Genomic DNA, 27,174 nt, shown 5'->3' with positions numbered 1-27,174 from the left:
ACCCTTATGTACAATCTCCCCTTCATACCACCCGGCCAAAGATCTCTAACGAATCAGACAGGAGTTTCTAGTATGGTAAGTGGGCAACTGTTCTGATGCTCCTCCTCTCCTCCCCTCTTGGGCTTGGATGACTTCATAACACTTGTTAAACTTCCTAAAAATCTCAGGCATCGACTTCTGTTCTGCCTCACGCTGTAGTCCGTCCAAGCAGGACGCACACACCTGCCACTCCCCAGGCTGCCCATGACTTCCCACGGCAGCTGCATGTGACATCGCTCCGACCCCCGTGCAGGATGCCTTCCGGCTGAAGCTGGGAAGCCTGCAGCGACATTGCCTGGACCCCCCTGCAGCGAGGATCCCACATGTGACACCTGGAGCTCCGCCAGGAGCAAGTGCATGAGTTTGCAGGCGGGAGGGGCGGGGAGGCTGCGTGTACCAGTTTCCTATGGCTGCTGTAACAAATTCCTATAAACTTAGTGACTTCAGATGACACACACTTATTATCTTACAGTTCCGAAGGTCAGGAGTCTGACATGGGTCCCACTGGCTAAACTCAAATTTTCAGCACACCGTGTTCCCTTCCGGAAGCTCCAGGGGTGAATCCATTCCCTTGCTTTTTCTGGCTTCTAGAGGCCACCCACATTCCTTCTCCGTGGCCCTGGCTTCATCTCCCAAGCAGGCCATGATCTCTCTCTCTTACCCTTCCTCCATAGCCCTATGACCACAGCTGGAAAAGGTTTTCCCCTTTCAGGGACCCATGCAAGGAGACTGGGCCCAACTTGAGAATCTAGAATAATCTCAAGGTGCTGGATTTCATTACAGTTGGGAAGTTCCTTTTGCTACATGAAGTAACATATTCTTCAGTTCTGGGAATGAGGATGCGGATATCTTCGGGGCAGGGGGGACTTTATCTTGCCTGCTGGGCTGTATTTCTGCTTCTCCATGGTGACTGGTAGCAACCACCCTCCTAGACCACCTGGTTTTTCTGTGCTGGCTTCCTGACTGGCTGTTTCTTGACCATGGCTATGGCACAGTCTCACTCTGGAGCCAGCGGCTTCTCGATCAGCGGGCAGCTTCTTGATGACGGCTCAGGCAGTGGCTCCAATAGTGACCCCATGTGTCTTTCAACGTTGTTCTGGAAAGTTTGACCCAGAGTGTGACCCAACAATTCTGTAAGCCATTTTATTTTACATCCTACAGCTGAACCCTCATGTATCTTCTCAGCGCCATACCTTGCGCCTGTCCCTCTCTCTCTTTTCTAAGCCCCGCTTATTTCTGGGGATGAAGCATCACCAAGACAACAGGACATTAGCTTCCAACTTGGGAAGAAAGGTGTCATTCCAAAGTGGCTTCAATGCTGCCGATAGCCTTATAACGAGAGGTATGGCATTGCCACTGAAGGGTTACCAGCTAGTCGTCCTGGAGTCTTCATTTAGGTCAACCTGGAACCTCCACATACCAGCAGGGCACCTAGTGTGTGTCGCCTTCATTAGAAGGTAGACCGGCACAGTCAAAGCCAAGGCCACGTCACCCAGGCCTTCGTATGTAACAGGAAGTGGGGAAATCAGATGCTATACTGGGAATAACCTCTTGCGAGTTGCACGAGCTCTTTGAAACGGTCACTTTGAATTAATTCCTCCAGTTAGAAGAAGGGAACAAAGCACGTGCATGCCCTTTGTGTTCATCTGCCTTGCTTTCGTATTTCTAAGGTATCCCCTCCCCCACCCACCCCACGCTCCTGTCCTTGACTCCCTTCCAAAAGTCCTCCTAGAGGACAAGGACAGAAGGAAAGGAGTTTGAAGAGAATGGGGTCATTGTTCCTTCGGTTCCTTCCTGGACAATTTGCTGGAGAAGGAAGAGATCACCTCCAGGCTGGAGGCGAAGGCCAAAGGCATTAAATCCAAGAGATAAGTGGCGCGTACAAGAGCGAGCTACAGGACGTTGTTTTCCGCACAGAGGCTGGTTTTCGGAATGATCACTGTCAGCTTTGCTTTAGCATTCTCAGCATTATTAATAGCCTCGTTTCATAATTGGTCCCATCTGACCTTTGCCAGGCGGGCCTCCTCACTGTCCTGAGCTTTCCTACCTTCAGTCTCGGTCTTAAAACTAAGTCACAGGCAGTTAATCGTTGATGCCGCCTATTTGCTACGCAAATAGGCTTGCTGCGTAGCACGCAAGCTGCGGGGATACAGGAACAAGGGAAACAAGAGCCTCTGTGTCCTCAGGGAGCTACAGTCTTCCTAATCTTCCCATCTGGCGAGTCTCCCCTTTTCCCTCCCATTCATCTGTATGCCTACAACAGGCTCAACAACGAAATCTCTCCTTCACAGCCTTCTTCTCCTTCCTCCGACCCCATAGTCCTCATTTCTACAGTGACCAGGGAACTTATTGTCCCATCCGGAACACTTCCGAGTGAAAGAGGGTGCTATTAATAATTATGCCACTGCAGCAGGTGTAGACAGGACAAACCAAGACATGTGTGGACAGCACACTGTTCAACACAACTGGGTTCTTCCTACTTCTCTTCCACACGGTGCAGTCCCTGGAATATATAATCAGTAGCTTACACTTTTATAGTGAATGAAAAAGCTAACTTTGGCCAGATCCCAGAATAGTTGCTTGGTAAACAGGTGCTTAAAATGAAGAAAAAAAATTAGTACTCCTCTAAATTACATAACACAACGGACTTGAACTTCAAATCCACCTCAGAAAGAAATATGGTTGTTAATCACCATATTGTATTTTAGAATGCTAAATAGTGTGGTAAGTATTCCCTTTGTCTAAGGCTCCTCCCTCCTCGGTCTGGCAGAGAGCTGGTTTTGATCTTGCGGAACATAACACAGACACATTGCATCTCATCTTCTTTCACTGTTAAAAAAAAATCTAATTTCCTTTCTAATTAGTGTAATGAACGTGGGAAAATATTCACCTCCACACAGTCCTCATCAGTGTCACATAAATAATGCACAATAAAATCAATTGGAGTGGCTTCCTTTCCCGATGGGTCCAGGGTTTCCTCCGAGGGAGGGCGACCCAATACCGGGACACATGTAAAACGATCTTTTCTAGAAAGCCTGCAAAACTCTGAGAAAAACATCTCTGATTTTTAGGAAGCATTTCCAGCCAAAGTGGGATGAGTGGACTGTGACCAAAAAAACCCTGGCCATTAACCAAGAGAGGAACTTGGTGGCCTCAGAGAGGAGATCCAGAGAGGGAAGAGGATGTGTGGGTGTTTCCATATGAATTCCTTGAAGATCAACGTGTTGAGTGATTCTGTTCAGTTGAATCAACTCGAATGCTTCCATGTGCACAATGGTGAGGTTTTCATGTTCAGGGGTAGAAAGCTGTCCCAAGAAACTGTGTATCAGGATATGAGTTTGAAAGTGGGGGGAAATGAAAAGCCAGAGGAGGGCTCCCTTCAGATGAAAGGCACATACTCGAAGAAGAAGAAGAAGAAGAAGAAGAAGAAGAAGAAGAAGAAGAAGAAGAAGAAGAAGGGGAGGAGGGGCGCCTGGGTGGCTCAGTCGGTTAAGCGTCTGCCTTCAGCTCAGGTCGTGATCTCGGGGTCCTGAGATCGAGCCCCATGGTGGCCTCCCTGCTCAGCAGGGAGCCTGCTTCTCCCCCTCCCCGCCCCTGCTCATATGCTCTCTCTCAAATAAATAAATAAAATCTTAAAAAAAAAAAGAAAAGAAAAAGAAAGAGGTGTCTGGGTGGCTCAGTTGGTTAAGCACCTGATTCTTGATCTCAGCGCAGGTCTTGATCTCAGAGTGGTGAGTTCAAGCCCCAAGTTGGGCTCCACGCTGGGTGTGGAGCCTACTGAAAGAAAGAAAGAAAGAAAGAAAGAAAGAAAGAAAGAAAGAAAGAAAGAAAGAAAGAAAGAAAGAAAGGCACATACTCATAATCATTTTCCTTTCTGAATAGATCTTTCTTATAATCACATTGTGGGGTGTTTGCATGACAACTGCTTTATGACACCATTCCACATCTAGATTTGCCCTCAGGGAACCAATTATGCGCCACTGGCCTATCTGTACCTCCTCTCCCCACCCCCACCCCAATACCCTTGCTCCATTGTCTGTTTTCAGCTGGTATTCTTTTCTGGTTGAATGGCCACAAACACAAGCTGTCTATCTCCTCCAGCTCATGGAGTTCGGCTTGGCAGATGAGAATAACCTTAGTCAAGAAGCTGTTCAGAAGCACGAGGCCCTGCTCAGGCCCCCAGCGCAGAGGAAGCTCAAGGGGAAAGTCAAATGTGCTGGTGCCCCAAGGAGTACCCGCGGTGTAAATAAAACAGACTTTCACTTCTACCGCCACTTCCTCCCAAGAGAAGCAAGACTGGCTGTAGACTTCTGCCTTCGTTTCAGAATGAAAACAAAACAGCTTTCTTATTTTTCGCCCCAACCCACTGCATGCAACGAACAGTAAAATAAAACACGGTTTGCAAACTCTCCAACCCAAGGGACTGTTGTTGGCCTGATCTGACCACTTAATATAAAACGTACTAACTGCTCTGCTCACCCTCCGTAGCTGCCTTTGTCTGGGTTGTCGTCTCTTAACACTGAAAGATGAGTCAATAATCTGTGAATTAAACCAAAATATAACAGAGAAGTGACTTGGTTACATTTAGAAGTCGGCCTGTGGTTGGTATCACAGCTGGGCTGTGGGGCTTTACCATAGTAGGGAGGTTTCCATTTAGTGACTCAGAGGCCGGGTAGGACACCTGGCACTCACGGCCAGGGCCCCAGGCCAATGGACTTCAATACTCAAGGGTGGAATTTTTATGTGAGTTTAGCTACCAACATGTACGGACATAAATAGCTCCTTCCCAGCCTCTTTGGCTTCTCTAGGTCCCCTGTGAAAGGGGATGGGTCCCTTCCCTGCTGGAAAGAATTTTACTTTGCAGTCAAAGGAAGGAGAGCCGTTTCTGGAATCTGTGTTTGGGAACTCAGAATGCTATGCATGTCCTCAGAGCATGCTCTCAGTCATTCCTCGCTCTGGCTTGGTATTTCTTGATATTTATACTAAGGATAAAACATTCGAAGCAAAATCTCACATTGGAGTGTCAGAGAAAGAGAGGAGCGATACCAGTCGGGGGCCTTCTGGAAAAGCAACACGACAGCATGTGTTTACTAAACTGATTCTCCAATGGTCACGTTTTCAGATGTTTGGACAGACACATGCATTACCTTCCCGGGGAAGAGCTGTAATTTGTCAGGATCTCAGCGGAAGGGCAAGCCGAGCTCAGGAGGCTTGACCCTGAGGGCTGGGCTGGGAGGAGGTGGTGAAGAGGGGGCAGGCCCTCTCCCCTGGTTGCTGTTACCCTGCCTAGACACACCCCTGCAATTTGCTCCTACAGAAAGGATATGGCTACTGGCTGCTTCCTAATTAACCACTGGAGAATAGCCTGGCGATGCTGGTTCTTAGAGAGTTCACGGTGACGCCCCCTGCTTGTGACAGCCGCGAACACAGAGAGATGGAGACAATGCCGGGAGCTGGTGGGTGCTCCTGGGCGAAATCACAGTCTGGTCCAAGGAGGCTGGAGGAGCCAGAGGGAGGAGACAACTAAGCAAATACTGGGATGGGGGTGGGAAGGAGAAGAGGAACATTCTCGGAGCCAGAGAAACCTGACAGAAAGCAAAAAGGAAGAACTGATTGTGTGTCAGGTAACAAAGGGGCAAATGCTGACCCAAGACGCCCAGCACAGTCCTGTAGAGAGGGTCAGCTGTAGTTTCTTTGGGAAGGGGGGGGCAGTGATTCATCCTGGTCCTAGAACTTCAACCAAGTGCATGGATCTGAGCTGCAAAAGGTGGGAGCAGGAGGAAAGATGGCCCCAACATGTCCTGGGACTGTCATGATCCCACAATCACAAGCTTAAACATTTCCTCTCTGTCACTCAAGCAACTCGAACATCTATCTCCAGGATAAGAACCTTCCACACCCAACACTGCCAACCCCCTCTCTGCAACCCTCCCCGTACCCCCATCAGCCTGGCTCTCCCAGTTTTCCACAGGCACCTCTTGCCCCTCAGGGGACTGCCACCATGCACCAGGGACTCGCACAGCACTTCTGCCACCGTAACATCTGGATGGCAGCGGCTTGCGCAATCTCAGACAGCCCCCCTCCCTTATAAATGAGGTGTTCTCTGCTCCTTACCGCCCTGGGAAGGAGGATAGGAGGTGACAGTCTCATCTCTAGGCGACAGAGTTGCAGATGCCTCTCTTCTGCAGACCCCTCCCAAGCCACAGAAACTTGCAGGGGGCTCCTGTCCTCAGGTGCATCGCCCCTCCCCCACCCTTCTAGACCTAGGTCAGCAGCCGCGTGACACATTACTCCTGCTTGCCTCTTCCCTCAATTTTCATCTCGCCCCCCCCCCCCAACCCGCGTGGATTTCAGACGCCCGGGGTCTGGTTCCTAGCCAAGCTCAACAGCGGCAGGCTTGGGGCAAATGAAGACGCCGGGTGCAGAGATTCCAGCCCTCGCTGGACTCGGCACAGGCGTAGAGAGTGCCGGAAGTAGCTGGGTGACAGCGGGCCACGGGGACCCACTCGAGGGCGTCCGCGCGGCCACCCTCGGAGCATGGACGGTGGGACCTGGCGCGCCGCCGTTCCAGAAACGCCCCCCCCCCCCCGGGCACTGTCCCGGGCTCCTTACCATCTCCGCGGCCAGTCCCTCCGCTCTCCCCGGGCGCCCCCGGCTCCTCCTGCAGAAGTGCGTGTGCCCTCTCTCCCTCGGCAACTTCGCGGCCCTCCCCTGCGGGCACAGGCGCGCAGAGCCTCCCGGGCGCAGGGAGCCAAGGATGCCCAGCCGGAGCGGCTCCCGAAGCCGCAGGGCTCATTCAAGCCCAGGATGCCCCTGGCCACCCAGACCTCACCTGGGTGGCAAGCAAAATCAGAAGCAAAAAAAGAACACCCGAGAAGGTGCACATACCTAAAGACGAGAGCTCCTTGTCATGACAAGGGGACACTTGGGCTCTCTGGCGTAGAACAGCCTCGGTGCGAATGCAATTTCCCGGCGGCCAGCACCCCCGGCTTTGCAGCCCGCAGAGCTCGCCCACTGGGCCGAAGGGACAAAGCCGCGGGAAGCAGCAGGGTCGCCCGCGCGGACCCCAGGGGCGCTGCGCGTCGGTTCGCGGCAGCTGCGGCCAGGGGTGCAGTTGCGGGGCCGGCGGGCGCGAGGCTGGCGGAGCCGAGCGCGCAGGCGGAGGGGATGGGGGCGGAGGGGCGGAGGGGCGGAGGGGCGGGGGGCGGGGAGCCGGCGGAGGGGAGGCGCGGCCCCGGGCCTGGCGGCGTCGTCGTGTGAGCAGGGAGGGGGCTGGGGGAGACAGCTGCTTGACAGTCACTTCAGCCTAACTCCAGGAGACTGCGCTTTGCTGTCTGCCTCCAGCTGATCGCGGCCGCGCCAAGCTGCTCAGCGCGAGCTGGTGTGGCAGCTTTGGAGTTATCCGCGGAATTCACGCTGGGGAGCGAGCCGAGCGCAGAGGGCATGGGAGGGAGAGGGCAGGGGGGCGGCCCAGGCGAGGAGAGACCTTTTCAGCTCACCTTTGGGATTTGGAATGGAGTCTGTACCTTGAAACCATTGCGCAGGGGCGGCAATGGCGGGTGTGTGTGTGTGTGTGTGTGTGTGTGTGGTTGGGGGTGGGTGAAGTTGGTTGTTCAAGGCCAGAGTTGTGTCAGAAAACCCCCCTGGGGAGATCTGCTTTGTGTGGGCATTCCACCAGGCCCTGTTGGGGTAGACGGTTCTTGTAATGATAGGAAGAAATGGGGGGTTTGGGGTTTTGTTTCGTTTTGGTGGGTTTGAACTATACATAAAGCTTTCCTTTGGGAAAGTGTGGGTCTGTCTGACGACACATTCCATAAAGAGTCTTTGGGAGTGGAAACATATCGTTTGAGACTGGGAGTCTATAAGGGCCCAGAGACAAGGTCTCTGCCGCCTGCTGAAACAGGGAATGTCTGCTCTGCTCCGGTTTCCTTATCTGCAAAGCCACCACACTGAGCACCTTGTGTATTTAGGGTATGTTAAATAACACAGCACTGCGGGTGCATTTCCCCGCCCCTCACCCCCGCCCCAGCTTGGGATTCAGTAACTTTGTGAGTGAATTGGTAAGAACTGACAAACTTATGACCAAAAGAGACCATTCCAGGAGACTGTATCAACGTGCAGACACCTATATCCAGCTGTGGGAAGGAGACCACATCCTCAGGCCCCGAATATGAACAGCCAAAAAAATACAGCCTGATCAAGGAATCACAACCCACCTAAGGATACAGTGGGAGCAGAGTGTGCTTATGTCTAGAAAGGCCACCCAGGAGCGAGCAAGCACGGGTCTCCGCTTCAGCCCAGGAAGGGCGGCTTGAGCCGTGAATTCCTGGACAGTCAGAGCCTTTGGTTTTTCAAGACACCACTTCTCTTTGCCCTTCTTTTTGCTTACAAAAGAGTTTTTCAGTCTTCCCATGTAGGCATTCCTTTCAAGGAGAAAATGTGTCGGCCACATGATAGGAACATTCCAGTCTGCCTGGCCAGTTATTCTTTGTATGTTTTCAATATTGGTATTCTGGTCAATACTTAAGTCCCTGGTGAGGTTGCTTGACTTGAGCCAGTCCTTGCTATGCTGAACACTGCAGTTCATTGGCTGTCTTCCTATATCCTTGGTTTGGGAGCAGATCCTTCACAAGCATTCTATCATTTATTCCTGACTATACTTCTGCAGTAGGCATTATTACTCCCATTTCATGGCTGGGAAAACCAAGATCCAAGAGTGTTAATGAGACTTGCCCATAGTGTTGTTTTAAGTAGCTACATTTGTGATGATTTGTTACACAGGAATAGACAGACAATACAGAGACAGTTATCTTTTAAAAGATAACATTGTGGTCACTGTCCTGCTCAAAACCCCACATGCCCCCATTTATTGTAGAATAAACCCAAACCCCATACCAATGCTCACAAGTCCTTCTAGCCTCATGTGGACCCTCGTCCTCTTACTAAGCTCAGGCCACGAAGGCCTTCTCTGAGTTCCATAAACATGCAAAGAGCCGTCTTCCTTGACCACCCACATCTTTAAGTATAGTCTTCCTTCCAATTATTCTTTTTCAAAACCCTACGTCTTATAGAACACTAATTGTAAATTGTAATGGTCTTATTTGCCTTTTTGCTTGTTTCTTGTCTCTCTTTCCCTGCGTTGTGAGATCATATGGGCAGAGACCCTTTCTGTCTTGGAACCTGTATCCCCAACACAGGGCGAGAACTCCTTACTGAAGGGAGGATGAAGGGAGGTTCTGGCTGCCTTTGCTTCTGGTGAGGGCTCTCTTCCCGGCTTGCACACAGCCATCTTCTTAATCTGTCCTCTCGTGGTCTTTCCCCAGTGCACGCGTACAGAGAGAGGGCGAGAGCTTTCTGGCAGTGGCTTTCTTAGAAGGACACCAATCCTCGTGCATCATGACCTCATCTAAACTTAATTACTTCCCTACTCCAAATACAGTCAGACTGGGAGCGAGGGCTTCAACACATGAATTTGGGGAAACACATTCAGTCCCCAACACCCACCTTCCCAATGGCACTGATTTCCTGAGGAGGAACGGGACCATTGGAGACTTCACACGGATTTTATGGGAGGGAAGGGGCGGAGGATCTCACGAGGACATAGATGATGCCTTGTGCTTTACAGACATTGTCTCCCCTAAGCCTACTACAATCCCTCTTTCTATTACTGTCCCCTTTGGAAAGATAAGAAAGCTGATGTTCTCGCGGGTCGAGAAAGTAACGTGCGCATGGTCACAAAGGTGCTCCAGGTCAGCGGGAGAAACACTCAAGGCTCTGTTTGCTACAGTACATCGCACTCTCCAGCCCACTTTCCCCCTTTGGGCTCGGGGTATCTTGTTGAGGCTTGGGTACAAGTGTGGGGGCAGGGGTGTGTATGTGCGGGGCTGGAGGCCAGGGGGCCAAGAGAGGTGTGGGATGGCTCCTAGATTTCCTGTGAGCTTGCCTCAGAGTCTCATCTTCGGGCCTGAAGCTCTGGACGGGAATGAGGCTGGCGTGGTAAGTCAGCTAATCCTTCTCGAGCTTCCCCCCGGGGGCAAGGAGCACAGCACGGGAGCTATGCCAGGTGAGTGCCCAGTACCGGCTCCTTTCCTCATTGGACTGGAAGCACCTGGTAGAGGGGTCTGCCCTGAGTGACTTTGTAGACTCTACAGTTCCCAGTGGAGACCCCTCCTTGAGGTCAGGGACACGTACGAGTGAGGGACCGGGCAGCAGGGGTTTATGACCTTGACACGATCCTAGTGGGGTTTCTAGTCCAAATCCCAGAGCCCAGGGTCACACAACCAAATAGAGTCGGCACCAGAACCAAGATCTCCTGGTGCGCAATCCAAGGTCTTCACGCTGCCTCGCAAATCACCGCTCCTTCTGTGGTCACCCAAGTCTTCCTTCTCGGGTGGTTATTTCTCCCTGTCTCCGCTCTCGCTGTGAGAATACCACCTCCTTCCCTCTAGATTCTTACTATCGCCTAACCAGGATTCCTCTAGCTCAAAACTTCCCTGATTCAAGCTTTTGGAGACACCTGGGCTAAGCCCTTGGAACCTCATCCAGGGAAACAGTGAGGCCCAGAGCTCGACAGGCACCGGGCGGGGTGGGGGAGCCCGGCGCGGATATCAGAGAAAACTCTGCTAGTTCAGACTCTGTGTCACTCTTCCATGGCCCTGGAAAGACATGGTTCTCCCAAAGGAGAAGGAGTTTAACGCAGGTCCCTCTGTCCCCCTCCCACATGTCAGTCTTAATTGAAAACACCCCAAGGTACTGATGAGAGCTACTATTTCAACTAGCTGTTATTTCAACTAGCGGCAGGAGACATGGAGGTAAACATGACAGTCATGTAACCCGCCTCGTGGAGGCTGGCGTGAGGACAGCCAGACATAACTAAGGTGGGTGTTAGGAAAGAGGAAGCACCATGGGTGCTATGGGAACTGTGATTATTTCTGGTTCCATAAAACAGGGTGTCTGAACTTCAGCAGCACTGAAAATGGTCTCTTTCAATAACTGAATTTTATCCTGCTTTTTGCTCATGGGCGTTTGTTCAAGTCCCTTTTGGGTTGGGGAACAGCATTGGCCAACCCATCCTGATTGTTCTTTCCACCACCAATTGATCGTAGTAAATATGCAATTCCTCGGTAGAAAGCAGAAGAGCATCCAAAATGCAACCAATTTAGTTCCCTGACGTAAAGATTTAGATATTTAATACAGAACGTGGGACATGCCTGAAGACCACTGCTGTCATGAAGCGAATTGATGGAAGGTCTCCGAGATTTGGTTATATCCAGTGACCCCTATTCATTTATATTTCTATCTATTCCTTCTGCCCATGATGCTAGTGCATTCTGGCTTCTACTCTTGGTTAGTTGACTAGTCCTAGGGGTAGTCCGATACAACTGAGATCTAATCTCTTTCATAACTATGGTGCTTAATATCCATGTGGACAGCAGATCTAACATCCTGATTTTGAAATTCCTTCTCTACTCTTATGACCTTCCTCTATAGGCATTCGGCCACCCAAGTGCACGGCCAGCTCCTGGCTTGGAATGCTGCCAGCTCTCAGATTCTTGAATCCCTTCCTTCCACTGTAACTCTTTACCCTCCACCTTGCTCACATCTGCTGAATTCTTCCTTTGCTGCTGTGGCCAATCTTTCTCTATTTCTTTTTATTGTTCATTTTCTAACTTATGAAGTACAGGAGAATCACTCTGGGGAAGAGTTTAAAATGTGGACTTGTGAGTCACCCTCTCTCCCATTCCAAGTCAGTCATTTTAACGAGCACACTGATGGCTCTGGCACATTTTCTCAGGATGCACTTTGGGAAACACTGGTCTGGGTAAGATCCAAACAGGTGCGCAGCCCGCTTGGCACTACCATGTGACTCTAGAAGCCTTTTCAGTACACCCCACTACCCTGCACCACTGGCCCTAAGGTTGGCCCTTCCAGCCATGCTCAGTGTCCAAGCAGCAGCCCTGCAAAGAGTCTCTGACCTGGAGACACCTCAGTTCTATTTTGGTTCTGCCAATGGTAAACTCAGGGCAAGTTTCAACCTTTGAAATCTGTGTCCTCATCTGTCAAATGAAGGGTGTGGACAACCTGATCATCAAGCGTCCTTTTGGCTCTGACATTTGACCATTCCTGCTTCCACTGTTTTCTCCGGTCACTTCCACCGCCTGGAAATTCTCTGCTAAGAGTTGCCCATCGCTTTTTCTCTCATGTTTGTCTCTAGAAATCTTGCCTAGCCTCTGAAGCCCTGATCCCAAACCAGCTCCTTCATGATGCCTTGCTTGGCCCACCCTGCTCTCCCCTCATTCTCCTGTAAATGCCGTGTCCCCCCGAGTACAGACCCAGTCCCATAATTTCCTTCTGTCCCAGATATTTGGTGCACTTCCCCTCGTTAGTGTATATGATTCTGGATATCAGAAACTATGCTTAGGGCCACTGACAGCAGTGGAAACTTTATATTAATGAGTGTAGAGGATACACAGTAAATATTAAGAAATGAGGAATGAGAGCAGATCACGTGCCCTGCTGGCTTCTGTCATCTTTTCCCCCAGAAAAAGAGCATAACATCCCCACATTGATTGACGTCAGAGCTGTACCTACAGAAAGAAGTGTGCTTCAACTTGACACATGACAGCTGGGTCCTGCTTACTGCTTTCTGAACTGCTGAGGGCAAGACCCCACTTTCCTTTGCCCATGTCTGGCACTGATGATAAGGTTCTCAAGGGAGTAGACATCTCAGACTGTGGCTTCCTCACCATTGTTACCCTGTCTGCTTGCACAATGGGAAACAGGTTTGGCCAACACACTTGGCATTTCAGTGTGTCTCAGGAACGAATGTGTCAGGGATGCTGAAGTCAGGCCTATCCACTTGGGCAAATGATCCCAGTCCGAAACCCTACCTCCACCCCCACTTCTAGTTTCTATACCAGGTGAAGGCTATGTGGGTAGAAGATCGTTAGCAAAAGGTTCAAAGCTGGCAGGAAACAAAATATGCCTTAAATGTAGCAAACAATCTCCTTCTACCCAGAAACTTGAGATTGGATTGCTCATACATTATTATTATATGACAGGGAGAGGTCGTTTTCTGCAGTAATATCATTTGGACCAGCCGTTGCCAATTTTTTGGTCTCAAAACCTATTACACAATAACATAATCTAGACTAGCCATTTTATATTTCAAGTAACATGTATATGTGATATATATGTATGTATATAAATACGTAATTATATATATACATAAATATATATGTGTATACACACACACATATATATAACATAATCTAGATTAAACCCCTTTATACTTAGAAAAATTGTTGAGGATCTTTGGGACCTTATAAAAGAGTGTTGGGAAACCTCAGGGCTCCTCAGACCCCATATCGAGAAGCTCTGATCTACCCTGACAAAGATTTTGGCAGAATGTTAACTTCGCAAATTCCTATAGCTATGAATCCTTTAAAGCTAAAGGGTATAAATTTAATTCACTAAATATTATTGCACAAAGATACTAAAATAAGTATAAAATAATTTAAAAATGACTGTAGATGTGATTGGAAACTGTCAGCATATATGTGTAAACACAATGCTCAGTACTTGACAGGTAAGCTTTTTTTTAAGGTTATAAATTGACTTCTACTTTGCAGTAAATCCGTTCCCTTTTCCTCATCAATAGGGGAGACATAAAAGAAGAGATTTATCTGTAAGGTTCTCCAAGGTAATTATTTATACTGTGTCCTTGGCCCGCTGCAGTCCCTGGCTAGCAGGCTATCCTGCATCGCCCCTTCCTGTCTATTCTCCAGCTCCCTGTCTCTGCCCTCTGCCCCAGGGCCTGCCCGGACCTAGGATGCCCGGTTGGGTTTGGCCAGTGGGAGTTCCAACAGGAGACAGGTAAAAGGGAAGGGAGTGAGGTGAGGATGTCCATTCCTTGGCTCTTCCCTGTGAGGTCATGCTGGGCTGGCTGTGTCCCCTCTTAAAAGATGACTCTCCCCTGTGGGAACCCTCTCTGCCTCCATCCTGTGGGTTCTAACCTCTTCCTCTCCCATCCTTTGGGCCCTGCAGTGACACTGGCTCCACTGGGCCCTCTGGTTCCCCCATACTCCACCCACACCTTCGTAAGCAATCTCTTTGTACAGAAGCTCCCTTGACTTATTCTAATTGGAGGGAGCCTTCGGTTTCGTGATGGTGCCTGGATGGATATGCATTAATAGTCGCCTATGGCTTATTGAAAAAGTGTAAAAACTGCTTGGATTCAGGCATTCATGTTTCGAAATTTTTTTTTTTTTTAAAGATTTTATTTATTTATTCGACAGAGAGAGACAGCCAGCGAGAGAGGGAACACAAGCAGGGGGAGTGGGAGAGGAAGAAGCAGGCTCATAGCAAAGGCAGACGCTTAACCGCTGTGCCACCCAGGCGCCCCCGAAATTTTTTCTTCTTTAGCTAACTCTTCATTGTTTTTGTTTCTCTCTCTCTTTTTAAAGATTTTGTTTATTTTAGAAGGTGAGCAAGCAGGGAAGGGGCAGAGGGCAAGGAAGAGAATCTCCAGCAAACTTCCTGCTGAGTGCAGAGCCCAGTGCGGGGTTCAAACTCACCACCCTGAGATTACGACCTGAGCTGAAACCAAAGTCAGATGCTTAACCCACTGAGCCACCCAGCGCCCCTGTTTCTCTTTCAGTTTTAGGTCAGGGCCATAGTTGCACACGATCCTGTTCCATCCCTTTCCTCCCTACTGCCCCGGATTATGCAAACTGTCTTCCCCCAAATCGGTCCCTCCCAACTTCATAAGAGTGAGACTATTAACTTGAGGAGGTGATTTTAGGAGGCATCACAGGCCCAGCAGCCACATTACTGGAAACGTCATCCCTGGTTGCGAAGCCTCACGGTCTTACGGACATTGCGTTGGAGTCCAATTCAGTCTGAAACAGGTCTCTGCGAGGTTAAGTGAGCTGTCACTGCTAGTCAAGCAAAGCTAGACGCTAGGACGAGCGCCAGACACCGGGACAGCTTCGCACGCGGGAGAACACCCTGCCGCGGGGCGCACGCTCCTCGGGGCTGAGCCCTTCCCTGAGCAGCGGCTTCGGGTCCTGCTCGCGTGGGAACCAGCAGCCGGGTGGGCGGGGCCCCCGGGCCCCCTCCGCCAGGACCAGAGAGCATTAGCTACCCTGGCTAGCTTCAGGGTCTACCCTCTTCCTCCCTAAATCACCACTTCACAGCCTCCACTCCCACCCCCACGTACATTTTATGCAAAATCAGGATAGGGGATACATCCTCCCTGGTCCCCTGTACCCCCCCCCCCCCCGCCCCGTTTCCCATTGCAGAGGTGAGAGTGGAAATCTGACTCCCAAGGCACGGCTTGCCCAACACTCAAGGCCTTCTTTGGTCGCAGGAACCGGGCCTGGCCCCACTTCCCCCATGTTCCTTCTCGGCTCACAGGCAATCCACAGCTCTGATAGCTTGGGCGGGAGCTGTGACAACAGGACGGGGCGCTGTCACCCTCCATAATTAGCCAGGCAGCAAGGCTGCTGTAATATCCCTCGTTGATAGTGCTCTTGAACCTAATAAATGATTCACGCCACCAAAGTGTAATTGGCTGTCACATTGGAAATAGGTCATTCACGCTAAGGCTGCTGGAGGTGAAGATTTCACAGCCACCGAAGCAAATCCAAGTGCTTCGGTTTCAGCAAATCTCCAGAGAAAGAGGCTTCTCCAAGCAATGCCCCCCTCACTATCTTTCATCGAATCCCAGCTATGTTTTCATTAGCGGCAGCAGGGAGAGCCGGGAACAGCTGTCTGCTGGCAGGCTCGGGAGTGGGGGAGGGAAGGCTTTGCTCAGCCTCTTCCTTCCCTGTCCCGTCCTCAACGGGCCTCAAGGGGCTCCTCGAGGAAGATAAATGCGAACACCTGCTCTCGTTTATTCTTTGCACCCAAGACGGCGGCTGAGGCAGAATGAGAACGTAAGCACCGGGCTGGGGCAGGTCTCAGGAGCCCGAATGTGCACGGGCCTCCCCGAGAAGTGCCTCTCAGCCCGGGTGCCACGTTCAAAGAGGAATTCAAGGTCAACAGCTGTGGCCGCGTGCCCCTGCGTTTCATATCCTAATTCACAGGCGTTCGGCCCTCTTCACTGCTTGCCCTCTTGTCGGCCAAGACGTATTATTCAACTCAAGTGCCGGCAGGAATACAAATATTTGGCTAGTTTAGTGTTTGGAGAGTTACTCACGTGTTAATATGTTCTTTTCATCGTTTTCGAGGGTCCCCCAGATGATCTTGCAGGAGGAAGAACAGTTTTCCCCAGGATTAGAGTAAAGAGAAGTGGTTGAAGATGTCGCTTGGGGGATTTGAGTTAAAATCAAGCGAATGCGCTCTTGATGTTAAATGGATGTGTAACTGAGAAAAGCTGATAAAGCTTCTCGGGAAGGGAAGGGAGGGAGGGAGTTCAGCAACGAGATGGACTCCCTGCCCGCCTTCTGTCAGGAAGACAGACCCAAACCCCCCATAGGTCTCTTCCAGCAGCCAGCCCGTGGATGTGGAGCCTTGGAGCAGAAGGGCAAGCGGGTAAGCGTTTTCACGTGCGCGCAGCTCGCAGCTCGCAGCTCAGGAGTCACGTGAAGATGGAGAGTCACGGACGCTCTTCCATGACTGTGGGGTTCATCGCAACGGTGCTTGCAAGGATATCAAGCTCTCCCTTCAAATAGGCACCTCCAAGAGGCCTGTCCCGCTCCCCCAGCCCTTCCCCGATCTTTCCTTAACTCTCCTTCTAGTGTTTTTAAGCACTTTGAACGTCGGGTTTTGAGGCGCAGCCCATGTAAGTCGTACAGTCCCACCCCGCAAGCTAGACGTGAATCTGTGATTTTCACTGATGCGTATGCCGCACTTCCCCAGCGCCCGGTGCTGCGGCTGCCCGGAGTGGGGGGTCCATGGAATCGGCCACCACGTGCATCTCCACTGCAAACTTGACGGTCCTGAACTGGATCCTGATTCCCCGTCATGGCCATACTCCTTCCCACCTCCAAGCCCCCTCCTCTGACAGTGCTCCTGTCTCAGTAAAGAGCTGTGTCACCCTTCCAGATGCGTGGGCCAAAGCCTTGGAATTATCCTTGGCCACCCCCCACCCCCACTTACTTGCAGAATTAATTGGTGTCAGGCCTGGGAAGGGCCCCCTCCGCTCTCTCTTGGAATATCGCAAGTCTTCCAAGTGGCCTCCCTGCCTTGGCCCTCCACACCCCTCATCTTCACTTTCAAGACAACAGTCAGAATGAGCCTTTCGAAAGGCAAATCAGATTATGTCACTGCACTCAACAAGCACCAGGGTCTTCCCATCTCCCACAGAGCAAAACCTCAAATCCTTATAATGGCCTGTAGGGCTTTACAAGGGCTGCCCCCCCCGAAACCTCTTGGATCTCATCGTGCACCCCTCTTTGCTCGCACACTGTGCTGGAGTGCTCTTCCTGGAACATTCTCCCCCAGAAGTCCAGGTCAGACCTACAGCTCCATCAAGCTCCATCTATCAGCAAAGCCTTCCCTGACCACCATATTCTATCCTTCTCACCCTGCACTTAATTTTTCTCCATAACCCTTCTCGCCATCAGACACATCCTGTTCTTGTCTCCTGTCTGTCCCCTCCATGGCAATATAACTTCACATGGGGTAGGGCTCTGTCACACTCACTGCTGATCCCAGGAGCTGAACAGAACCAAACCTAGTGCATGGTAGACATTCAGTAAGTCTTCTTTGAAAAAAAAAAAAAAAGATATTATTTGAGAGAGAGAGAGAGAACACAAGCAGGCACAGGCAGAGGGAGAAGCAGGCTCCCTGCCGAACAGGGAGCCCAACACGGGGCTCGATCCTAGAACCCCGGGGATCATGACCTGAGCCGAACACAGATGCTTAACCGACTGAGCCACCTAGCACCCCCATAAGTATTCTTTAAATGAACGAAAAAGTAAATCTTCTATCCCTAAATAGTTCATAGGCTCCTGAGGGGGCTGCCTCTTCTGATTATACTACGCCTTTCTAGAGAAGCCTCGAAACATTTATGCAGAGATTCTAAAAACTGATTCCCAACCAGGCAGAAGTTGGTAGGAAGCATTCCCATACCTAACTCTCACGCATTCCGTTGTGAAGAACATGGTCTTTCTAGGACTGTGTGAGATAAGCCCAGCCTGGGTCACAATCAGCCACTTCAATCTCTCATGGAAATTCAGTTCTCTACTGTGACATTTATGTGGTTCGAGAAAACGTAACTGTTTTTTGGACTTTTGGGAACTGCCTGGTACTTCCTGGTTTTTGTTTGTTTGAGTGTAGTTATTCCTAACTTTTTTTAATGTGAAGATATCTATAGATATATATAGATGCATATATACAGTTAAATACGCATAAGACTTACCATCTTCATAATTCTTCAGTGTACAGCTTGGTACTGTTAAATACATTCGCACTGTCCTGCCACCAATCTCCAGGGCTCTTTTCGTCTTGCAAACCTGAAGCTCTGTACCCTAAACAACAACTCCTATTTCCCCCTCTTCCCACCCCTGGCAGTCACCCTTCTGTGTTCTGTTTCCAGACATTTGACTACTTCAGAAACTTCATTTAAGTGGAATCATACCGTATTTGGTGGTGTTTTTATTTGTTTGTTCTTTGTAACTGGCTTCTTTCTCCTAGTTTAATGACCTCAGGTTCCTCTATGTTACAGCAAGTGTCAGAATTTCCTTCCTTCCTATGGCTGAAGAATATTCCATTGTACGTACGGACCACATTTTGTTTGCCCATTCGGCCATCGATGGGCAATTGGGTTGCTTGCCCCTTTAGACTATTGGGAAGAATGGTGCTGTAGTACAAATATCTCTTCAAGACCCTGCTTTCAATTCTTTTGAATATATACCCAGAAGTGGAATTTCTGGATCATAGGACAGTTCTACTTTTAACTTTTTGAGGAGCTGCCATACTGTTTTCCACAGCGGCTGCACCAGTTTACATTCTCACCAACAGTGGATAGTGGCTCCCTGACTCTTTTTGACAACAAGATATTTTCCCCTCCAGCAAGTGAAAACTACTCAAAGATGCCCAATAGAGCTAAATATTCCTGCTCTTTCTAATGCTTAGCAACCAAGAGCCAAGTGGCCCCCACTAAATGTGCATAAGTGCGTGGTGGTGCTTTTCACTCCTTCCTTCGTGCCTGTTTTGCAAAGGCTTCCTTGTCCTCGGATTCCCATGCAGGCTGGTCTGTGCTGCTGACGAAGGGCAGCGGGCCAGAGCCAGCTCCGTCTCGGGGTGATCAGAGCTCAGCTAATCCCGTGTAATCTTCTCATGCAAAGGTAACGTAGCTCCATTTGTGGTTTCTTTGGGTGATGCCTCCCTGAGGCCTGGCATGGGCACCCCATCATGATTTGGGAGACTTGGGGTGATGTGTGCGGAAGAGACGAGGACCAGAGACATGCTCGCACATCAGTGGTTCCTTACCATGAGTTTGCAAGGACTTTGGACCTTGGACACCTGTCGACCCAAAGAGTCAAATGGGGAAGAAAACCCTTTGACTGATGCAGAGGTGTGAGTGGAAAGGACTGTGGACACCCCCCTGTGCTTTCTTTCACCTCATTCACAGGTGGGCTGGGAGACCGTGTTCCTAGTCCCACTGTCTCCCCCTTAGGTGATGTTGCCTTGTCTGGTCTCTCCAAGCCAGGGCACTTGGTCCTTGGTTTTGTCTTAGACCACAGATTTTCATCATCCTTTCAATTGGTATTACAGAGCAGTGTCATATGGTGATGTGTATTCTCTTAAAAAGAGTATTTTGAAACAATAGAAGGGGGATAAATCTCCTCTTTAATGGGGATTTAAAAATGATAAGACCCTCCCGGCAGATATGAAAAGGGGAAGAGCTGGAGGGAGACATGGTTAAGAAACTCTCAATGACTTCAAGAGGCAAAATGATTTGGAATTTGATAACGTAGACCAGGCTCAGCAGACTTTTTCTAGAAAGAGCCAGATAGCAAATATTTTAGGCTTTGTGGACCAAGAGGCAAAAACAAGGAAATTATGTAGATACCTCCATATAACAAGAGAGAAAATAAAATTTCACTTATTTTTATTGATAAAATTTAAAATATAATTGAGTATTCCTTGTTTTTGGTAATCCTGATCTGTTTAGGAGAAGAATGGAATTCTTTTTCTTTGGGAGAGCACTTTGCATAATTGGAGTTCAAGGTTTACTGTTCCCCATCATCAAATCAATTGCAAATGTTCATCTGTAGAAACCATTCTAATCTCGCAGTCTATGAACAAAAACAGGCAAGGGGCTGGGATTGGCCCGAGGGCCGTGGTTTGCCGACTCCTGACTACGTCAAGAGGGGGCAGAGAGCCACCAACTCAGCCTGCCCTTCTCAGCGGTGCCCGCGAGGTGGTAAAGGCAGAAGCCCCTGTCTTTCTGGAGTATCATCGGTGTTAGGAGGCTACACAGGGCTTTTTTCCGTCCTCTGCACAGTAGCCAATGTTGTAAATAACCAGAGGCTGTGTTGTCTTTTCTCATACAAGCGGTGATGCTCTTGACCCAGCATCCGTTGTGTCTCCAGGAGTGGGGGGGATTTGGGCTGATCCACCGCTAGTCAACCCTGCTACAGCTGGTACAACTTCTGACCTAACTGACCAGTTATGTACAGTGGTCATAACTTCCGCCAAAACTTGTTGATAAGTTCCTAGCAGGCTGATCCTGTTAACGTGTTCTCTGTCCCAGGCAGAATTATTATTAAGCAACTGAGCTAATATTTGTCTTCCTGTACATGTGTGTGCACATTAATATATTTACAAAAATACTACACAAACAGATCACCACAATTTCCTCTAGGAGGTTTTATCACTGAAAATGCTTAAAAAAGCAGTGGAAGTAAAAACCAAACAAAACACCAGGAGAGAGGATGTTTGTTGTTGAAGCTTCATTTAAAGTCTTAATTGCTGTCCTAAAATATTGTGACATGTATATAATTCAAATTTCAATGGGTGTTATCTTTAAATTAGAAATGTTTTAACAAATATAGAAAGCCTAGGCATTCTCAGGTTACTGAGATGGGGGAGGCATACTGTGGTATGTTTACCACAAGTAAATATTTACGCAGGAAATAGGGACTGTATGTCGTTAAAGATACTGTTAGAGATACGATTCCTGACCTCCAGAATTCCTGACTAAGGTGAGAGGACTCTCTCCACAAGAAAACTGCCCTAGCGTCTATTACTCTTTAAAACTCAAAGAATTTTCAGAGGGAGACCAGATTGGCTAACAATAAAAAATGGGTAGGAAATCACATACGTATTTGGTGCCAAATGACCGGGCAATTCTGAGCCCTGCCTTGGTCACATGGTGATCAGATAGCAGCCAGGCTTGTTAATTCATGAGTCAGATAGACCTTTATATACCCAGGATAGCATCTGAAATGAGCAGTCTAACTAACTCTGCTCTCATCAGCTGGTATCTTTGTTGATCATAGGCCAGGAGGAGGAAAGGGGAATTATATAGACTTGGGAGTCTGGGGCAGTTGAGAAAATCAGTTTGATAATAACTGACATTTACATAGTAGGCCCTTAAGGGTTTCCCATTACCTCATACATTATCTCCTTTAACTTCACAGCAATTTTCTCAGGAGGTGACCAACACCACACAGTGACCACCACCATCATCACCACCACATGACCACTACCACCATGACCACCATCATCATCACCAAGACCACCAACATGACCTCCACCATCATCACCAAAACCACCAACATGACCTCCACCATCATTACCAAGACCACCAACATGACCTCCACCATCATTACCAAGACCACCACCACGACCACCATCATCACCAAGACCACCAACATGACCTCCACCATCATCATCATCACCAAGACCACCACCATGACCACCATCACTACCACATGACACCATCATCACCGCTATCCCATTTTCCATCACCACCACCATCCCAGCAGCATTATCACCATCATTATCAACATCCCCACATGGAAGAAGGAAAGTCAAGCTTCTGAGGGGTTAGCTAACTTTCCTAAAGTCAAGCTACTAGTAAACTGACATAGATCTTTTGAGTCCAAATATTTTGCTTTCTACTATACCTTCCCTCAGTTTGGAAGTCTGAATAGTAACAATCAAAGATTTAAAAACAATGGTGGCTAGAATGTTTGTAAGCAAAGTACTTAGTATAGCAACATGGCTGGAGAAGGCGTTTGGCTTCTGCTAGGAGCTGTTTGCAAGCATACAACTTTATACACAGAGTGTAGATCATTCAAAATAGCCATGTTTACTGAAAAAGCTTTTTTTTTCATGCTTTTTATTAAGAGTTAAAATTCTAACTTATGTTTCAGTTTTTAGGGATACTAATGGAGATTAATTGGGGGCTGAAGCATGTCCCACCCCAAAGACATCCTCAGTATATAAACCAGAAGTTGAAGGAGAAGAGCTTATTTTTCCTAATATTTCAGTCACATAATTTATCTGAAAGTGGTTACAAGTGCCTTCCACAAATCACATCTGCATATTTGATTCTCTGACATACTTTTCTTCACATACCATTCTAATCAGTTCGTTGTGCTGATATAAATAGGAAGAAAAATCCCACCGTAGAAAATATTTTCATATTTACTCCCTCTCAGAGTTTCCTGAATGCCAATTTATAGAGAAAAAAAATTCTATTCAACTGCTCAGCCAGCTGACTCCACTTATGATCTGAAAGTCAAGGTATTCTCTTCCTGTCTCCTAGCTCATTACATCTTACACTGAATGGATGGTTTAGAATGAAGTCTGAAGTCAAGAGGGAGAAGAGTCCAGCTGGTTTTCCCCTGTTGCTGTTTGCATGGTATGGTATGTTTAAACTTTTAACCCTCAATGATCCAAAGACTAAGAAGGAAAACATTGCAATGAAAAGATGACACCATAATCTCACCACTTTTCAGAAGGCAGCAACTTATCCTTTCTTTTATTTAGAAATGTTTATTTCCTAGGGCTACACCTCTTATACAGAAGAAGATGAAATATCAGATCTTTTTCTCTGTTTGCTAGGTTATCTATTACTGACAATCTTTACAAAGTACACACAGTGTTTTTTTTCCCTCTCTCAAATTCTTACTTTGTATCCACCATTGACCTTTCTGTGTCTTCTGCCTGAAGCATTTGCTTAGGGAGGTAAAGCATGAAAAAGTGTAAGAGGCGGGAAGTTCACGTAAGAGTGATGGTAATATAAATTATTTTTAATTTGTCTTCCGGAGTAAAACTGGCCATTATACCCGCCTTTTGCTATCCCAGCGTAGGTCAAAATCTTTCTCTTAAAAATATCTAAAAATGATCAAGTAGATTGTTTTTTCCTGGAAGGGAAATTCTAGATGCCTGATGAGATATGCTCTGTCTACACAGCACAAAGTGGTTTTTCAGCTTAAATGACCTGGTGTGTCTACCCACAAGGATCGAACACTTCAGATTCTGATCAGATCCCTCCTCCCTCGCTCCAGGGTGGAAGCATACTAGGGAATCATCCCCCTCCCGGTCAGCCAGTTTCATCCACATCTCAGCCTCCCCAGAAACCAGGCGCCAGGCTAGTCTGGAACACACCGAGTATGTTCAATATCCCACCAGCACCTGGGCGCCTGGGTGGCTCAGTCGGTTAAGCATCTGCCTTTGGCTCAGGTCATGATCTCAGGGTCCTGGGATCCAGCCCCACACTGGGCTCCTTGCTCCATAGGCAGTCTGCTTCTCCCTCTGCCCCTCCCCCACCATGCACGCGTACTCTCTTTCAAATAAATAAAATCTTACAAAAAAAAAAAAAATCCCACCAGCACCTGCATTTTTGGTGTACTTTCTTCTCTCCATTTTACTTTCCAGGACCAGTCACTGTTTTTTTTTCTTCATCTAACTCTTCTCTGTCCTTCTGGTAGTGGAAATAGTCATTTCCATTTGACTCAGCTAATACCTTTTCCTTCTTTAAAATCTCTTCTGAAACCCACTGAATCACCAACATCTTTGTTCAACGTCGCAGCTGTTTGGCAAACAATCAATAGGCAAAATTTAGCCGTCCAAAAATAAATGAGAAGTCGAATAAGCTGACACTTGCTAAGCACAATAAAACACATGAGGGACAGTAAAGTGGAGAAGCCACATCTCTAATACATATGCTGCTTCAGGAAGTGAAGTGACTGCCATGGGGGGTGGACAATGCCACCAGGTTATTTCTCTGTTTTGGTCATAACAACTACACACTTCTTTTGCTTAAAAACATTTTTTTTTTTTTGCCACACATAAATGGGTGTGCTTATAATTTTCGTTCTCATGCCCTATAAAAGACATACTTGAGTATGTCTTATATCATTCCTAAAAGGACTTGGCTGCCTGCTCATGAAGATACGAGATAAGCATTTAAAATGCTTTATTGTGCTATTGGGCCCCTTTGGCTTTGGCCTGATCTAAATAGGTCACTCTGAGGTCACTGGAGGCCATAAATCAGGGGGGGTGCACTCGTGGTTAAAACAGCCTACATAGCTTTAGTGCAATGTGCTATTTTTGTTTGTGCCCCTGAAATGACACCATCTCTTTGGCACCAGCCAGAGAAAGCTTCCTAGACATCTATGGGAAGGGAATGTTTTGCAATCATCCAAGACATAGGTCCCAGAGGCATGAATTACTGTGGGGAGGTCTGCATCTCCTCCATAACCTGTGACCAACGAAGGAGGGAAAGCATTTCTCCAGGACTCCGAGGGCTGGAAGCGGAGCCAAGCACTCTTGGCAAATCACGAAAGCCAAGAGTGACCAACTGTTTTCAACTCAGGAAACTAGGGCAGCTCTTCCTGACCATTTTCCAATCCCATTACTTGGGTCTACTTGAGAACCCCAGATATGGATTTTTGGTGAAAGGTCCAACATAGCTAAATACAAATTATTATATTTATGATATAAAGCGTGGCATAGTCAGACAAAACTCTCCAACTCTTCCTAGCCAAGATGCGTATATTTTTATGTCCTATTTCTTTAAAAAAAAAAAGATTTTATTTATTTATTTGAGAGAGAGAGAGAGCAGAAGCAGGGGGAGGCGGAGAGGGAGAAGCAGACTCCCTGATGAGCAGGGAGCCCACCGTGGGCCTCAATCCCAGGACCCTGGGATAACGACCTGAGCCAAAGGCAGATGCTTCACTGCCTGAGCCACCCAGGCGCCCCTATGTTCCATCTCTTAATACTTTTTCTATAGAGGGTATGAATTCACCTCTGAACTTTTAGGATTTATTGGTTTTGTACATATCGTTAATTTAATCTTTTCTTCCTTTCTTTCTTAACTTTGGAAAGAGCAAATATAATTCAGGAAACATCAAAATATGCCAGATTAGAGTAGACTGCATAATTGTTTCCCTATTAAAAAATCTCTTCCTCGGCTTCATAAGCAGTATAGACAGAAAGTGAGCATCTCTTCTACTTACAGTCTGTTTTTTTTTCTTTGATAAATCTTTTGCAGTTTTCTTGCTCTCTCGAAACTGAAATTCCTTTTGATGGAAAAATGTGCTAATTTACTTGGCCTGAGGAAACGAGCGAGGTTTGGTTCAAAGCGAGTGGTATTTTTTCCTAAATATCTGCTGGTCTGTCCAAAAGCAACACACAGCTGCTGGTTGAATGCTCTCCCTTTTGCCCGTTCATCCTCATCCTGGAGGGTTCTCCTCCTCTGGGGAGCTTGACACAGCTTTCATAGACACAGTGACCTAGGACAGAAGTATTCTCATGCCCTGTTCTGTAACAGCTTTGGAGAACATTCGAAGGTCCCGCAAAAAGTTTGCTGTGTCCTGCGGCCTTTCTAGAAGCAAAGTCTTACAAGGCACGTGAGTGTCCAGGGAATATAGCAGCCCGAGAAAAACTTTGCACTCGTAACTGTGAACTCGCGGTGTGTTATTATTCTAACCATTGCACTTGACAAGAGAGCGCTGAGTGGGGCTGAAAATGGGGCGGTGACTTGTGGCTCTGAGGAAAGAAGCAGCTTTAACTGGTGCCAAGGAGTCATTTTCGGCTGCAGAACCAGCGACCCACCACCACGGGGGAACTGTTTCCTCCCACACCGAACTCCATTCTGCTCCTGAAAGCTGGCCAAGGGCCCTCGCTGTGCATGACACTGTTTCCTATTGTTATTCTGATCACCACCAGAATTGTTACAGTTCTCATTACTATGATTGTCCATCCAGCTACCTCTATTCACATACACCAGCCTAGCTGTCAAGAAGGCACAGTGAAAAAACAGATGAAAGCCCTTTAATTTGATAAATTTGAAATAACGATGGGAAAAGAGCAACTCATTCCAATGACTGATTTTTTCCATACCTTGGTAATCAAATCGACCATTCTCCCAGGAAAGAATAAAATCTGATAGCAACCGTGTTCTAAATGGCATGATGATGTTGGGGTTATTTGGAAAGCAAACCTGAGGTGCTGTGTGTGTGAGAGAGAGAGAGGGAGGGAGAGAGGCTAGAAGAGAGGGGAGACAATATCGGGATTTCTGGAGGGTAGGTGGATGGCTGCTTCTCTCTCTCTCACTAACCATTTGCAACTCTCCCCCAGAACAAGCACGGAGGGACACACCAGTGCCTCTTAATTCTGTGAACCTTAGCATTTTCTTTAACCACAGAAAACAATAGCTAAAACAAACAGGATCTCAGAAAGGCAGTTTAAAAAACATTGTGAGCAAGACTCATTTTTTTTCTCCCCAGATCTCTATGTGGTCCATAAATCTAAATGAATTTATAAATACTTTTGAGCAAATGGACCTAAATTCTAAATTTGTGTTCCTTTAGGGGGAAAGGGTTCTTTAAAAAACGTGTCCATTGCAAGGAAATATGGTTGCCTTAGTAACAAGCTCCTGGGCATTTTCCTTCCATTATGTCAGAGAAAACTCATTGTACCGAAAGCTTTCTGCTCTCCTCGGCGTGTTAAGTGAGCCCAAAGCACGGATGAAACACAAAGCAAGCGTGAGTTCCTGTAGGGAGATGCATGCACCATGCAGGAAAGATAAGTCCTAGAGCACTGAAATTTTAAAAGTGAAATCTTAAAGAATGTGTAATCACCCTCTTGTTTTAGACGAAAGGCGAGGCTCAAAGAGATGGCATGACTTGCCCGGGACCCTACACCCAAGTGATGTCAGGGCCA

At 48.0% G+C, this 27,174-nt stretch overlaps 1 protein-coding gene across 14 annotated transcripts in view; it reads right to left on the bottom strand.

Annotated features, from left to right (window-relative positions):
• The window catches only part of RIPOR2 (RHO family interacting cell polarization regulator 2), a 221,709-nt gene that overhangs the window by 80,947 nt on the left and 113,588 nt on the right, over nucleotides 1-27,174 (bottom strand). For 2 of the 14 annotated variants that reach the window (XM_048225728.2, XM_048225730.2), the window contains exon 1: nucleotides 6,928-7,172. The exons of 8 other annotated variants lie outside the window; for them this stretch is intronic. Coding sequence is in view for 2 of the 6 variants with exons in the window: in XM_057304843.1 (XP_057160826.1) it covers nucleotides 6,652-6,835 (184 nt within the window). In the remaining 4 variants the exon portion in view is untranslated. 4 more of the 14 variants (XM_057304843.1, XM_048225726.2, XM_048225727.2 and 1 more) reach the window with 3 other exon arrangements.

The sequence above is a fragment of the Ursus arctos genome, unplaced genomic scaffold (genome assembly GCF_023065955.2).
Source record: "Ursus arctos isolate Adak ecotype North America unplaced genomic scaffold, UrsArc2.0 scaffold_31, whole genome shotgun sequence".
NCBI lineage: Eukaryota > Metazoa > Chordata > Mammalia > Carnivora > Ursidae > Ursus > Ursus arctos.
Note: the sequence above shows the minus strand (reverse complement) of the source record. Positions and strands in the feature narration are given on the sequence as shown.